Source organism: Falco peregrinus, chromosome 3 (genome assembly GCF_023634155.1).
Source record: "Falco peregrinus isolate bFalPer1 chromosome 3, bFalPer1.pri, whole genome shotgun sequence".
Taxonomy (NCBI): Eukaryota; Metazoa; Chordata; class Aves; order Falconiformes; family Falconidae; genus Falco; species Falco peregrinus.
Window position 1 is genome coordinate 112,458,313 of NC_073723.1, and position 16,375 is coordinate 112,474,687.

The 16,375-nt window shown below is 39.4% G+C and overlaps 1 protein-coding gene across 6 annotated transcripts in view; it reads right to left on the reverse strand.

Annotated features, from left to right (window-relative positions):
- VPS13D (vacuolar protein sorting 13 homolog D) overlaps window positions 1–16,369 on the reverse strand; it is a 107,535-nt gene extending 91,166 nt beyond the window's left edge. For all 6 annotated transcript variants that reach the window (XR_008746286.1, XM_055798764.1, XM_055798766.1 and 3 more), the window contains exons 1-18: window positions 16,228–16,369; window positions 13,530–13,700; window positions 12,563–12,640; window positions 12,134–12,324; window positions 11,738–11,818; window positions 10,320–10,436; window positions 9,993–10,097; window positions 9,481–9,651; window positions 8,421–8,521; window positions 7,595–7,763; window positions 6,234–6,326; window positions 5,302–5,512; window positions 4,538–4,717; window positions 3,960–4,090; window positions 3,129–3,201; window positions 2,455–2,625; window positions 1,167–1,297; window positions 122–254 (exon numbers count right to left, since the gene is read on the reverse strand). Coding sequence is in view for 5 of the 6 variants with exons in the window: in XM_055798764.1 (XP_055654739.1) it covers window positions 122–254; window positions 1,167–1,297; window positions 2,455–2,625; window positions 3,129–3,201; window positions 3,960–4,090; window positions 4,538–4,717; window positions 5,302–5,512; window positions 6,234–6,326; window positions 7,595–7,763; window positions 8,421–8,521; window positions 9,481–9,651; window positions 9,993–10,097; window positions 10,320–10,436; window positions 11,738–11,818; window positions 12,134–12,324; window positions 12,563–12,640; window positions 13,530–13,626 (2,233 nt within the window). In the remaining variant the exon portion in view is untranslated. The remainder of the gene's footprint in view (window positions 1–121; window positions 255–1,166; window positions 1,298–2,454; window positions 2,626–3,128; window positions 3,202–3,959; window positions 4,091–4,537; window positions 4,718–5,301; window positions 5,513–6,233; window positions 6,327–7,594; window positions 7,764–8,420; window positions 8,522–9,480; window positions 9,652–9,992; window positions 10,098–10,319; window positions 10,437–11,737; window positions 11,819–12,133; window positions 12,325–12,562; window positions 12,641–13,529; window positions 13,701–16,227) is intronic.
- Window positions 16,370–16,375: the final 6 nt, after the last annotated feature.

Below are 16,375 nucleotides of genomic sequence, written 5' to 3' on the forward strand. Positions count from 1 at the left end.
ATGTGAAACTCTACGCATGTATAGGGGCAATAACCTTAAGACATCGCTACTTTCTACACAGAAAAAGCAATTTCAGGGAAAAGGTGGAGACAAGCAAAGCTGCAGCAATACTAGATCATACCTTGAGAATTGGTAAGTAATATTCTTCCCAGATCTACAACAACTAACACGGGATCCACAAATTTGAAATCATCAGGAAAGATCACCTGAGGGGCAGAAATATCAAGGCACACAGTCCAGCTTTTGCTGTTTTCCTGGAAGTTAAGAAGATGTAATAGCCCATAAGAAATAGTTTCCCCTCACATACAAAAAAAAGCCATGTCAAACAAATCAGTCTAGGCAGCCACTTTTTTTCACCTGAAGAGCTAACTTTCACAAACTTCAGCCATACCAGTCTGATGGCTTGTTACACCACAGACTCCCATTACTATCACTGAAGAGACATTCTCAGTAGGGGAACACCCCCTGCTAAGGCAGATGTGATGAACCCTCTGCCGAGGGACTCCCCATCTCTAAACTGAGGAGAGCAAACCTACCTGCAGAGCTAAGAGAAGGCATCTACCTTTTACATGACACTGGATCAGCAAGATCCTTGTCAAGGCTATCCACAAATACAACAGGCACTAGACTGCTTTATCAAACATCAAACTTACTTTTTTCAGAACAATGAACTTTTTCATTTTAATGAAAAGAATATAAACCGTCTTGCATCAATATAGCTAACTACAGCTAACTCCAAAGCTAGGGATTACGATACTGATACCTACACTAATACTACTTGAAGACTAAAGAATGAGCAAAAAACAAAGGTAGAACAATGTTTTAATTTAGAAAATAAGCTTTAAATAAGTTCCACACAAATTTAGTAAGTTTGACATAACACAGCTCCAATGCACACTGAAGCCAACAAGTTGACACAAAGTAATCTCAGTAATGGGGTCAAGAACAGAAAAATACTATTCTGCCATCAATCACAGCAGGTCTGCACCACAAAAACGGAACTCTGACAGCAAAAGGAATACTACAATACCACATGTAAAACTCCTCACTTTCTTAAAAAGAACACTACATAAATGAACCAAAAAAACCCACCATTCTTTAGAGCTTCAAGTTGTAAAACATATGGCTAGAAAGCCTACATAAATATTTTGAGGGCAAAAACTTACAATGAAGTCTCCTACTAGCAAACGATCAATAGTTTGCCTGATTTCAGCTTTTGTCTGCATTTTCAGCTTGTTGTACTGTCTTCTGGCAGCTTCAGCCACTCTTGCCTCTAACTCGGATTGATATCCAAAACCTGCACAAGAGATAGAAAACTGACTAGATATAATTTTGTTCATCTGTTAGGGGGGAGAAAGAGAAAAAAGAGAGAATCTATTTTAAATTTTAGCAGTAAAATATAGACCTGATAACACAGCAATTGAAAGCCATTGGCTGTACCTATACACCGGACTGCTTAACAGAAAAAACGAAGCATCTAAGCACAAAACAAACCACTTCCCAAATCTTTTTCTGGTTGTGACAGACCTTCAGCCTCAGTCACTAAATCTGAGGGAGACAGAAAGGGTCTTACTTAACAAGTAAGGCAAGGGAGGAAATTCTGACTAAATGCTAAAAGTTTGTGGCATGTGTAGGCAGTCTTTTCTTGTTTGGTTGGTTTGTTTTAAACTTTACCTCTAACATTTATGGAACATTCTGATCTTCTAAGAAAAGGTTAAGTATCAGCCACACCTTTAGGCTAGGTAACTTAAGTCTTTTGGTATTTGCCAAAACCAACAGAAAAAGAATTGGTACTTTAAGAACATTTTAATGTTCCTTATTCTCACCTCTTATCCCCTCAGAAACTGACCTTTAACAACTAAAATTGCAAAGGCAGTCACTATAATTTTAACAGGTTCACATACTAGACTCCTAAGTCTTGCTGTCCTTAGAAGCTTAAGGAGCCAGTATGTTCAAGATCTAAAAATCAAGGTACCCCAAGCAGCTGTAACAAAGGTCAGACTTAATTTAACCAACACAAGAGATACAACAGGAATCAGAACACAATTTCCATGTACTGTTACTACAGAAAATACTCTGCTTTTCACTGTCCTCTCCAAAAACCTGTTCTCCACTAATTTCCACAAGAGATTACAGAAACAGCCCTCTTTATGCATTTTAATTTCGGCAGCATGGACATCCACCATGCAGCAACTTGCAATTTTTAAGTAAAAGTTTCAGGAGTCTGCCCAAGCAAAATCCCCGATTCAATTAACAGAAAAAACCAAATAATAAACAACAACCTCCCCACCCAGAGAATGAGCAGAGTACTGCTTAATTTAAATTTAAAGTGGAGATGCTTTGATTAGTGCTTTATATTTCTAAGAATGAAAATAAATAAAAATCAAAGATAAGGAAAGATATAATACTACTAAAACCCACACCCCACCGAAAAAAAACACATGAAAAGTTAACCTGAGGTATGAACCCTTCCCTTGTAGAAGAAGTCAGCTACTTTCTTAATGGCTTGTGGATTGTAAATAATATTTAGAGGTCTGGTACTGACTTCCAGGCGCCTTTCAAAATTGCTGTGAATTGGATTTCTTTCATAAAGCATCTCAAACACTGGGGCATCAGGATCTGCAACTGAGTTTAAAAAAATGAGTTACATAAAGCAGCTGTAAAAAAACCCAAAACAAATGAACAAAAGCAAAAACAAACCCCAAAGAATTTAATAACTAATTTTTCATTGGTACTACTAGGAAAGCAGTACCTGTCCGAATATTCTTCGGTGACAGAGAAGCAAGTAATATGATCAGCTTCTACAATCAACAGAATTCAACATGTCAACATTTTCAGAATTGGGGCCCTAATGCTGAACTCCTAACAATTTTTTTTCTTTTTTTAAACAAAGACAAAGAGGAAATGCAACTCCCCTTCTCCTGAAACACTTTTTTTCTTACTCGCTTTCTTTAAAGTCAACTTGAACACACCCTTGTATCTGAAGAAAAGCTTCTATGGTTTTACCTTCGCTGTTTTCAACGGGCATTTGCATGAATTCAAACTCTAGGCAGAAAGATTTGAAGTTTCTGATTTGTAGCAATTATCTTATATGCTGGTGATCATTAAACATAAAATGAAATTTTTACCAGTGCTCTGATGAGTCATTTCTGAGGAAAAACTCTGGAGTCCAAAGGAAGACATGCAGCCAACTTCTTTTTGCTGATACAAATTTAAAAGAAAAAGAAACTTTAGATAAAATCAACCAAGCCAACTGATACAAGCATAGAAGTCTTTTCTGTATTAGTCTTACAGTCACTTTATAAGTGAATTGTATGTATAGCCTGAGATTATTCTATGCTTTTTTCCCCTGAAGTAGTCAAGAGAAGAAGTATGACTAAGAAGCTAACACTATCTACTCATGCAGCAGACAGACTGAAGCAGAAGTGCAAATTTCAGTCAGTTCTCTATGAATTACAAAGTACAAGATACATAGGAAATTCTCATGGAATTAGATTCAAATTTTGTTTGCTCAGAAGAGATATTTGAAATCTTTTCAGCAATTTGTTAGGAAGAAAAAAAAAAGTTCTGTATTTCTGCTTTTTGCATAACAGTATACAGGTGAAACAAAAACTTACCAAAGAGCTTTAGGAAAAAGAACAATCACTGATTAAACAGCAATGCTGTTTGTTCAAAAAATTCAAACCTTGTTCAACAGATTATCTTCTGCTCAACACCGCTAGCTGTAATGTTAAAAGTTACAAGCATACATAGCAAACAACACAAGAGTTCTACAAAGGACCTTTGGAAAGGGAGGGGAAAAGTAAGTTCAACAAGTAGAAATCTTTCTTCAAGATTTTTGTGTTCTTTTTGGGATAAGGCACAAACCAAGAAAAACATGTGGCAAGTTTTGGAATGTAACTGTTCTCATACACACTTAAGCATCCCACATAGTAACCTGAAGAGGTTTTTTCACGTACAGGATTTGGGAAAACAAGAACAGGAAATATGGTCCCTTCTGTGGCCAAATCCCTCAGAAAAAGACCACCAAGCTGAACTTTGAGAAGGGAAGAATTTCTGCGAGGAAGAGATTCTGCTAAGATCTTTACACCTGGAATATAAAAACATAAAATGCTTTTTTGTCTTTCAGTACACAGCATAGGTTTCATTTAAATCTTACAGATAACAAATACTGTCCAACTAAGAAGTCTCTTGGAAGTGCTTATATATATTCATTTCTACTAAAAAAAATTAAACACGTAAATTTGGGATAATTACAGTGATTGTGAAGCATGTATTTCTACAGTTGTCTTCCTTTCACACATAAAAATGTCTAAAATTGAAGTCACCCACACATCTGAAGAGAGAAACTTATTTTCACATGACATATCAATTTCTGCAAGCTGTTTTCGTATTTTCATTTTGAGCTTTGTTTTGGTGTAGTAATTTAAGAATTAAAACAAAAAAAACCCCACCAAAACCCATAAAAACAAACAAAAGTCTGAAGGCAGACAAAGCTCTGGTCTTTTCTGAGAAAGAATGGAAATTGTCTTAATACCTGAGAACTCCAGCTGCATGAAAGCAGTCTCCTCAGCATGTACCACTTTCTTCTCCTTATGCAGCAGAGTGAAAGAGCCACCCTGCAACTGTAGATTTAATTTCGCAAAAACATGATCTCTCTTTGTAAAGGTATTCATGCTAGAAGCATCTGCAGCAGGATCAAAAAAATCATCTGCACCTAAGGAAAAAAAGACAACACCACAAAACAATGCATTAAATAAGTCAAATTCCTCTGGAAGACTACTGAAGAACAAAAAAGTTTCTCTAATTTTGAAAATAAAGATTTCCCCAGTTCTAGGGAAGAAAAATAGAAACAAAAAATAAAAGCAGGTATACCTTCTTCCTCAGCAAAACTGAACGTTCCATAGAACTCTTCTATTTCAATTAAGGTACTGTAAACATACACTTATGAAGACGCCAACAACCCGGTACTGTTAACATGATATGCAGTCACAGCCCACCACATGACCCTCACCCACCTAAACAGAAGTCGTCCCAAAGCCCTTTGCCATAAGTATCTATAATAATGGAAGCAAATGTATTCCATATACTGCTTTAGAAATAAGTAGGTACACCAGGTGCTGGACTTTTTAACAGGTCATTAAGCTTTAGACAGGTGCTGCTGCCTATCTACATCAGCTGACACACAGAATCTTTTAACAGGACAGAACCAAAGAGTTGTTTCTGTTCGCATCACCAGGTATCTAACTACGGCAGTATTGCCAGCCTTACAAGGAAACAGAAAGGCCTGTATTCCCATACCCAGTATGTCTTCTGGATTCCACTGTTCCTTTGGGTCAGGCAGCAGCCCTTCAAAAGGTTCACCTTCATATGTTTGCTGAGCATACCCATACCAGCCTCCCCAGCCAGGAAACCAAGACTGGAGATACTGCAGCATCCCAGTGCTACTGCCATGCGCAGATTCTGCTGTAGGGGAACCTCCAGGGGAATCGGGGAACGGCTCTTTAACACTCTGTGTTTGAACATTGAAGACATACTACACATTACTGCTGGTAAGTGAAAGACTATCACAAGTGTACAAAACCATCGCAATAAAAACATAATTCCATCTACTGTTTACTCTGCACTCTTCAGTATACCAACAGTGATATTTTCAATCAATATTTAGCCTATTAGAAGAGCAGCAGCAGAGAAATAAAAATGTATCGTCCGTTAACTGCTGCATATTCATACATAAAGCCATACAGCGTTATTTAAATCTTAATTCTAGAAACACTAAACCAAGTAGGAAGTAATTTTGACACATAAAACCAGAGGCCTCGATTTTAGCAGCTGTATTTGGAAGAGAGATAAGACTGTACTGTTACAGACATTAGCCCACATTTTATGCAGTGTGCTCAGAAAGCCATTTACAGGAGCCTCACCTCTGCCATATATTTATTCTGGGAAAATATTCATTACAGGACCTTATTTCTACACTTTGTTTTTAAGATGAAGGCTATGTGCCCTAGGAATTCTGGCAAGGATACTAATGAGGAAGATCATTTAGAGTAATAATTTCACTGTGCAAGCGACACAACAGTAAAAACTGCAGGAACCGAGCACTGTTTGTGATTTTAGCATTTAAATCAAAGCAAATACATGCTAACACTCCCCAGCAGAACAGAACACAATACCTCAGAATAATTCACTTAAAGATTCAAGTATTACCCTGTATGCAGAATGTTCCTCACCTCAGCTAGGTCATGAAATTTATCATGAACTATCTCATATAATATCTTTAACTCTTCATAAGTTTGCTCATCTTCAATACGATGCATTTCGGCCTGAAAAGACAAAACAAAGTAACTACGCTAAAAGAACAGAGCATCTTGCTCACGAACATGTCAAACATCGCTGCACGGAGTAATTCAGAGATTCACAGAAAAAACTAGCATGATAGTATCCAAGCACCTAGGCACAAGAAAACAAACAGAAGTCATGTGGGCAACCGTAACACTGGCATTCTCCTGTAGCACAAATAAAGTTTATTTGCATTGTAAAATACACGATTTTAACACTTTTCATGGCAACAATTCCTTGCCCAACTATATCCTCCTATCATGCATAAGCAGCAAGGTCTGCAGCACAGAGTCTAAGCCATGGAAAATACCCGATTTAACAGAACACCTAGCTTAGCCAGGTGCAAAACAAGCTTCCGTCTCTAGTAAAGGAGGTAAAGGAAGTGAACTGCATAGATTAGGACAATGTGGTATTTGTTTTCAGTTACTTAGATATGTTGTCTTCTTTGTACTGACTAAAAAAGCTGTTTGTGGAAGCTTATGATTCACCCAAGTCTAAAAAATATATCACGGAACAAGAAAGCAAAAGACAGTTTTCTAGTCCAGTGGCATTGCCCTTGTTACATTTCACAGCTCTGCTGAAGACAATGCAAGCTATATTAAAGTGAAAGTCTCCCGCTTGGCCAAGTACTACAAAACTTCCAGTACACTGACCTACTCCTACAGTTCATGTCTAAATTAATACAAGTTAAGGATTACATACACCTTAATGTATCAATAGAATCGCATCTGTAATTAAGACAGGTGAGGTACATGGTGCCCTGAACTGATTTAATGAAGAAGTCCCAGTACACCTAAACACAAGGAGCAGCTAATTATAGTTCACAGGTTTTTTTCTCTCTGAAGTAGGACACAGGTTCACCGTTATGGGCACTTTCCCTCTAAAATCTTCATCCTAAAATCAACTGTGGAAAACAAAACCAAAAAAAACCAAAAACAAGCACCCCCAAACACACTGTCAACTAGCCACAATTTTTCCCACGTTATCTACCCAGCCATTTGGGTGACCTGACACACTTCTGATACCTAAATATTTTTTGAGTCTATAGGGAACACAAGAAAGCATGCCACAGACTGACATAAGCATTCTATGCCATTTAATGCTATTTTTGGTGAAACCCAGTTACAGCTCAAAAAAAAAAAGGCAGCTTTAGGCAGGTGTCTCTAAACTAGAATAGATTTTAAACTTGAGAAGATGAAACAAATCAAACAAGATAATTAATAAACACTATAGAGAACTCAAATCTAGATACCTGCTCTGCAGTAGACAGTGGTTCCCCCTTCAACTTGCTATAATACATGTCAGTGTAAGATACTGCATCTTGGGCCCGATGTAATGCGAACTCCCACGTAGAACGTTGTCTCTGCTCCCTGATCTCCGAAAGATTAGCATTCAAAGCAAAGATCCACCATTCTCGGCAGCTGAAACATTTTTAATTGTATTACCAGTATTTCCAAAAAAAGAAAACACCCAAATGCATACAAATTGGTGAAAGGTCCAGGAGAGATTCAGTGAAAAAACAAGAGGGCGACTGGTCAGAAAAAGCATCAGTATTGAAGATAGCCTAGCTGGACTAGTCCTACAAACCGCCCAGACCAGTGCTCTGCAGTCCCCACCACTGCAGTGGGAGTTCGCACAGCTCTTATGGATCAGGCACAGACAGCAAAATGTTGAGCTACCCAGACCTCTGGTCTGAACTGATACCATCTTTCTTATTTATCCATAAAAGTAATTTAATAGGAGCTCTTTCCACAAAGTAAATTTCAGAATACCACAGTGTAGGAGGTAGAACCTCCAAATTGATTTCATTCTCAGAAGCTGTGAAAGAAGGATTTAATGCCTCAGGTAAGAATAATTTTATTTTAAGTCTGAATTACGTCTTTTCAATATTGTATCTATTCAAAATACAATAAATTGACTATTTAAAACTGATTTATGAGGTAGGACAACAAAAAACATGCAAACAGAAACTCTAATACATGATTATTATCTACCTTTTTGTATTTGCCTTCATTCTAGTCTCCCTACTATAGTTTTTAATATAATATTAACACCACCACACATTTAGATATACTCACTTCTCTGTTACTGTAACCTTTGGTCTCCACTTCCTGAATTTCAGCTGTCGTTCCTTTCTAGCCAGTTCCTTTAAAAATTCCATGATTTGCTGATACTGCATCTTTTAGTAAAACAATACACAGATCAATTAGGTAATATTGCTTTCCAAAGCAAAGGGGAGAAAAAAACAACAACAAATAAAACAACTACAAGCTTAGTTTGACTACATCAATTGCCTGCATATGGCCTCAGAATGAAGATTAATGTTAACCATAATTCATAATTTGGTTCTCTAGTGTCACAGATCTTCTCCCAGTAGCTAGTAGTTAGATGTGTGACATTCAGTTTACAGGTTTTTTTATTTACAAACACACAGAATGAGATCTCCTTCCGCATCAGATTATCAACCTAACATTAGCCACTATTGTACATTCTATAGACTAAAATAATGCCTATGCATCCCTCCTATTACTACAATAAACTAACAAGAAAGTAAATCAGTTGCAGTAAAATAATTAAACAGTTTTGAATGCTTAGTTTTAAAACAAACTGTAGTGTATCCCTTTCAGTTGCCTCTAAAACTAAGTTTTTAAGAAAGTATTAATTTTATGCTACAATACTTGGTATTTAAGCTGTTAACAAACACTACCATAGATTTATGATGCCTACAGATATTTCACTGTTTGAATCAGCAACTGTTTTCTTAGAGGCAGATAATTCAAGATGTAATTTACCAGCAGAATCTTTAAAAACACTGACATACAAACAACAGCTGCAGCAGGTGGCAAGGAGAAAATACACTCTATGTCAATGTACCAATTTGAATTTGTAGACATTGTGATCACCAAAACATAAAGGAACATCTTCTTTAATCAGTGTCACTTTGTTAGAATCTGACCATAAAGCAGAGTGCAGTACAGTATACAGACACCCAAGCAATCTTGAAGACTAACTATTTTGGACACCCAACGCAGCCTGACATGATTCACAGCAGAGAGTTCCAGATGGCCTCATTTACCCTGCTCCTCAACTGCCTCTGTTTCAGATACTGAGAGTTAAATGAAGACGGTTGGTATTTACCTGTGAAAGCTTCAAGGGTATAGTCTCAAGCTGAATGTCACACTCAAGCCGCGGAGTCTGGCGTGACCTTAAAGGTTCCTTAGAACAATTTCTCTTAAGAAGAGCAGAAGTGCACACAGGTTCCATGATGTAATTATGATCACGACTTTCCATACTTTTATCCATCGCTTCCTGTGGGTTACAAGTGAATTTATTCTATTAAAAAATGAGCATACAATACTTACTGGGATGCAGGATTTCATATGCTAGAATATGCTTTATGAACATGCCAGTCCATTAAAAAAAACAAACTCTTAAACACGTTCTCTTCAAGGGTAAAACAAGGTATTTCACAGCATAGCTTTATGGGTTGCACTTGTATCCTGTCATTACACTGTGAAACCATAAACTTCTGTTGTTCTTAAAAGCGCCAGATTCAATGAATTCTAAGTCAATTAGGTCTGCGATACAGAAAGGAGACTAAAAACAACAACAACCATCTTTGTTTCATATGCAAAATCTCTCTCTCGCACCTGTATCTGACCAGGAGGCAGGTCACCCAATAAAGTGCAGCTGGTATCCCAATAAACACTGAAGTCTGCAACATCCAACTGTTTTTTCCGCATCAGCCTCTCTACCTGAGGTAGAAAAAGTGCAATAAAGTCAAGATCACAGACCACATGCCATGTTGTCTTTAGTTCCACAGTCAATAAATGGTATCAAATGCCCAGAACCTATTTAGTACAGTAACCTGAAGATTACTAAAATGCCATACATTTTACTAAATATTTACTAGCACCCATAAAACACAGCATGACATCTTAGCCGCCAGGAGTTCTTGTACAAAAAGTTATACATACTGGTTCAAATACCGCATTTTGCATTGATACATTCTTGATGCATATGCCAAACGCAAATGGCTGCAAAGGATTTGTGACACCATCTTCAAACCTCAAATGGACATCCTGAATTTTTAACTAGACAGAAAAAAAAAGGTTACTAGAGACAGCTATTTACATCATTAGAGAGGACAGCAGTACTGTTCATTAATACTAAAGCAATTTAGTATTTAATTTCTGCAATTCTCCAGTAAATTTCTGGTAGTTATTTAGACCTCACAGAAATCCTATTCCTCACTTCTGTTTTTGCAATCTCTGGTTCTGCCTTCTCCTCAGATACCACTAGTCCCTGCCTTTCTCCCCCAAAACAACCTGCCACTTTTGAAGACTTTGCTCTCCTACTGTTATTCTCCAGTTTAAAGGCAAATGTGTAACTGTCAACTGAAGACTCAAATTTCGTTTATGTACTAAAATTGTCAGCATGGGCCAGGATTACAAGTAACAACACACGTGACCCAAACTAAATTTACATTGGTAAAACCTTTGAGAACATCAAGTTACTGTGGTTTCTCAGAGCGTGTAGAGTCCATGACTGAGAAAAGCACAGATACTCTCATCTTGAGCTCCTGCACCAAACACATTCTTCTCAAACTATCAGGAAAAGCAAGTAGTCCAAGGTGTCTTGCTTGTGAATTGCCTCTAGTGAGTTGAAATGCAACCAAATAACACAGTCAGTCTAGCTGCACATAAGGAGAAAGGCCAGGCTTTCCACGGAGGTGAGCAGACAAATTTTAGCAAGTAATACCTAGAAGGCTTCTGGTTCTTAAACACAAATGATTAACGAGGTGTTGCTACAATGTCATTAACTACATTAAGACTTCCAACAAGAAAAAGCAACAGTGTAACAGTCACACTTTCGAGTTATTTTGAAACTTAGGAGACACATGGCAGGTATTTATCATTAGTAGAAAAAGAATAATTCAAGTATTTGAGAACACCACGCAGTCAAATAATCAAAATCGTAAATCAGCAGAGATTTGCTTCTTTACAAATTAGCTTTTTATCAAAACAAATCATGCTCTTCTGCTTCATAAACAAATTATTTTGGTGGGTTTATAAATCAAAACATTAAAAAGTGAGCAAAACCCATCAGATTTCATTCAAATTCATTATCCACCTACTGTTACAAACCAAAAAAAAAAGTTGGTGCTTTCCCTTTGGGAAAAGCAGAATGGATAGTTCTTCATTTTCCAGAATCCCCCACGAGTGCCAGTTTAAGACTGAAGTTATGAAGGTTCAATCTGAAAAGGGACTGCCCTCTGCCAAACATTTACTTTCGATTTACATTATTTCTTCTCTGAAGACTACAACCATGTGAAGCACAGTGGGCACAGGTAATTCTTAACAAGTGGGAAAGGCTCTACAATGCAAAGGCTTACTTCAATGTTTTCTACAATTCTTGTGACCACAGATGCAGTAACAGAGTACCAATAAGATTCCCCTTTCTGTCGTTGTTCTTTCTAGAAGAGAAAATAGGGATAAGCATTAACCAACACTGTAACAACTGGTCAGGAGATGATTACCTTGTTACACTGAAATTACTGTGAACAGGGAGAAGGAAAAAAAAAAAAAACAGAACAATTTCAGTATCTCCAAAGTATGTGGGATACACAACATGATGGGGGTGGGGCAGGGCAGCAACGCACTATAGTAGCATGTACGAATCAAATTCTAACTTAGTTTCCTATGCATCTGTTACCCCACTTGTTAGGAGACTTAAATGCAACCCATCTACCACAGCAGTTTCTCCACCATGAAAAACATGCATGACTCACTTTCCATTTTTCTTCAAGTGCTAGAAGAAGGGCTTTCTTGCGTTCTCTTTCTTGCAACTTCTCCCTTTCCTCATCAAAATCATCTTTTTTTTCTGGTGCACCAATTAAGTGCAGTTTTGAGATAGATATCACCCATGGATCCACATGTGGACGATAAAAAGGTATCTGCAGTGTTATTTTGCCAATGAAACCTAGATATACAAAACAGAGATGCTATCAGATTCCTTCTTAAACACAATAGTTCACCCTTGGGAAAACTGAAAGAAAAACTGGTGTAAGAAACAAACAAGCTAAACCAAAACTGGATAACCTGAAAACCAGGCTACCTGATTTATTCAAGCTTCTGACTCACAGGTAAAGGCTCTTCTAAAATATGCAATACTTCCTGTTTATAAATATTGGTCCTGCTCACACAAGCAAAATACAAACCTGCTTTTACTTCAAACGGTAATTCAAGTTCCTTCAAGGCATCTTTCTTTAGCGGCAAGTTTTCCAATTCAACAGCACCTACACAAAGCAGAAAAGACAAGTCTGCTAAACAAAACTACGTTAAAGAACGCCAGCTTGAACGTTATAAGCCTAATATGACTGGCACTGTGTTTTAAAGGAAAAAATATCAAACAGGCTTTCATGAGAACAGCCAACCTATCACTTCAAGCTACAACTGCAACGGTTATTTAATATGTTTGTTTATCTTCCCATGCCACGTGTTCAAACTGTTTGATGAGGCCATCTAGAAGCAATCTTCTGCAAGGTTTTAGATCCAAACTTTATCATAACCAAGGAGAAAGCTTCTCCTCAGTGTCTTTTCCAAAGAGATAAAGTGTTTTCTCAATATTACAAAAAGTACGCACAGAAAAGCTTTGATGTGTTATGTGCTCTTCAGAAGCAGCAGATAACAGCAGCAAAAGGTAAACTACAAAGTACTGATCTGAGCACTCTGTAAAAGTACAAGACTCACAAACATAACATGACAGAAACCAGAAGTCTTAATTACAGGGGAGTAACTACCAGCACCAAAACGTAAGAGGTAAAGACTACAGAATACTTCCTGCCACAGTCCCTCAACAGGAAAGATACTGAACAGCATTAAGAAAAATGACACTCAAATATTATATAAACATGCTGATAAGGTATGTTAAGTATATGTTTGAAAGTTTCATATATATTGGTTTAACAGTGTTGATAAAAAGCAACAAAGATTGGAACACAAGAGAATTTCCTATTTATTATGAAGTACTAGCACAAAACTCTGTATTAAAAGGGTTTATATAAATGTTAAACTCAATATTAACTGATTGTTTCTATTCCACCTTCAAATTATTACAAAAACATATCACTTTTTTTTTTTTAATCACAGTATGAAAACACTACAGAAAATAGCACAAAGCCTCACCCTTTAGAAGAGCGACTGAAAGTTGGTCAGTGTTCAGGTTATTGACATATTTGCCCAAATAGGTGTTGAGGACCCAGGCTACCAACCCTTCCAACATGACTGTCCTAGAAGAGGGCAACTAGTGTTTTTCTGTCATTTTCTGGATTTCTGTTCCATAATTACAGTCTAGCTCTGAAAGAAAAAACATGAAGAAAATTATTGTCCGAAACATACACTCTCAGCAGAGCTGACATACTGCTATCACTGTCCTTACTGTAATCAATCTAAAAAACAGTACAACCACTAAGCTTTATTTCCACCTTAAAAAAATGCTTTATGCTATGCCCTTTAATTCTCAAATCAGAGCTGCATATAGAACTTTGATGACTACAGACCACTTCCCATTTGCAAATTAAGTTCATCTTTCCATCCTTTTCCTAATCAAAACACCAGATGTTGTTGCAGTAATCAAAAAGGCCAATCTACAATCCCCTTCCAGAAAAGGGAAGACTAAAATTCCATGCTGATCTGGAGCAGTTCTGCACTGGCCTCTCTGACTTCTGCTGCCGGCATCTTCTCCAAGTTGCCAGCATTCTGGTTTTAGAAGCCTAGTCCAAAGCAACAGCCCAGAGCCTTCAACCATATTTTTATAGAATTCTTATACAACACCTATGAAACAACTCACCCTGCTCAAACCCCTTTTTTGGGAAGAGCGTATGTGTGGGAAGTAATCAGATACAAGTCCCATAAATAGCTCATCAACAGTTACTCTAACAGGTTTGCGAAATGATAGTGTAGATTACTGCATCAAGGATGAGAAAAAAAGCTACATTAGCAAAGCAATACTGGTCATATGTGCAAACATTGCAAACATGAAAACGTCTTACTTTTCTCCAACCGTTTCTGCTTCAACTTAAATGGTAATCAGACCATTAAAACCACTAAGTCCATTTTCAAGTTTTTAACCAGTAAACTGCAAAACTTCTATTAGCTGCTGCAAAGGTAGGATCAAGTATGTTGTTACAGTAAGTAAAAAAGCATGCAGGCCATATCTTCAGGTTAGAATGCAGTAAACCTATCAGTTCCGTGTTTAGAAAAGTGTCCCAATCCCACATACCTCCCTAAACCAGTGTACATAATTCGACTGAGTTCTACGGAGCAGAAAAGCAAGATACATTACTTATTCACATCTGACAATAGAAGAAAATAACAACCTCAAGAACTGTATTTTAAATTATATTAAGATTCTGGGGTTTTTTCCAATAACCAGGTTTGCTTGATTTTAGGCACCTTCATTTGAGCCTTTAGATCTTTAAAAAACAGCCAGTAAAAATATTCAACAAAATAACCAGAATTACGCATATAATGAAAGGCTTTTTGGAAAGTACAGCTATGCTGTCATGCAGAACGAAACACAGCTATAAGTAACACTGGGAAGTCACATTCAATAAGGCATATCTTCATGTTAAACGCATTTTAACACATTTATCTGTTAAACTTCTCAATAGTCTTCAAAATCAACAGCCTTATTCCACATAATAAAGACTGAGCATTTGTACACCTGGGCCACTACTTTTTAGTCTAACAGAACTGATGAGAAACTGAAGTTCAAGCAAAAGCAGATACAGTAATCCTTGCCATATTACCCTTAAAAAAAATAAATAAAAAAGAAATCCACAGGTGTCAGGAGCCAAATCAGAAGATCCTGAAGAGACATTCAGGAGCATGGAACAGGTTAGTGTCTCAGTGACCGAGAACCTTCGGCGCGAGAACAATTCCATGCCTGAAGCCACCACAAGACCTGTAAAGTACATTGCTTCCTTAGCCTAAACTTGTGCATCATAAGCAACTACTTAGGCATCTTTCAAATGTTTTAAGGCTTTTACGTTTGTCATTTTCTCATCCACTGCTGTGTCACTGGGAAGAAAACCGAAACACTTGTTTTCTATGACAGTATTTTTATTTCCTTAACACACATAACAAAAAAGGCACAGTAAGCACTCATCGGGATGAGAATCCAAGACCAAAGCAGGGGCTCGCCCACACCGGCTCACTTTTTCTGGGAGAGGCAGCGGGGCAGAGGGGCCGCGCCGGGCCCGGGAAGCGCGGCGGGAGCTGCGGGCCGAGGCGGGCGGGCTGGGGGGGGACGGACACACTGCGGCCGCACGGCAGGGACGGGACGGGAGGCGCCTCCCGGGCACTCTCCCGTCTCTCCCCCCACGCAAGCAAACGCCCGGTGGGGATTTTGGAAGGCGGCACCGAGAGACCTGTTGGCACACACCACGCGTCGGTGGCGCGGCGAAAGGTCACCTTGCCCGGCGGCGCCCGGGACAGCCCCGAGGCGGCCCTGGCGAGACGGCCCTGGCGAGACGGCCCTGGCGAGGCGGCCGGCCTGCGCCCCGCGGGGAGCGCGCCCGCGGGCACCCGGGCGTGGGGCTGAGGCGCCACCAGCCCCGGCGGCGGGGGAGCGCTGCCCGCCGCGGCTCCGGCCCCCCGGCGCAGCGACCGGGGGGGGCTGCGCGGCCGCCCCTCGCCCCCCCGGGGCCGGGCTGGCGGGGCGGAGCCCTGCGAGGGGCGTGAGGCAGGGAGGGGCCCTCAGGGCCGGGTCCGCGCTGTGCAGCCGCGGGCCGCGTTCCCAGCGATGACTGACGCAGGAGGAAACGAGAGCGGGGGCCCGGGGCCGCCGGCACGGCTCTCCCCCCGGCCCGCCGGCACCCACCTGGACTCCGGTGGCGGCCGCCTCCTCAGTGGCGCGGCGGTGTCGGCGGGCCGCACGCCAATCGATCCCGAGCCAACCGACGGGAGGCGCCTGCGTCGGGGAGCGCCGAGCTGTCGATGGCCGCCTCGCCCGCCTCTTTGAGGCGGAG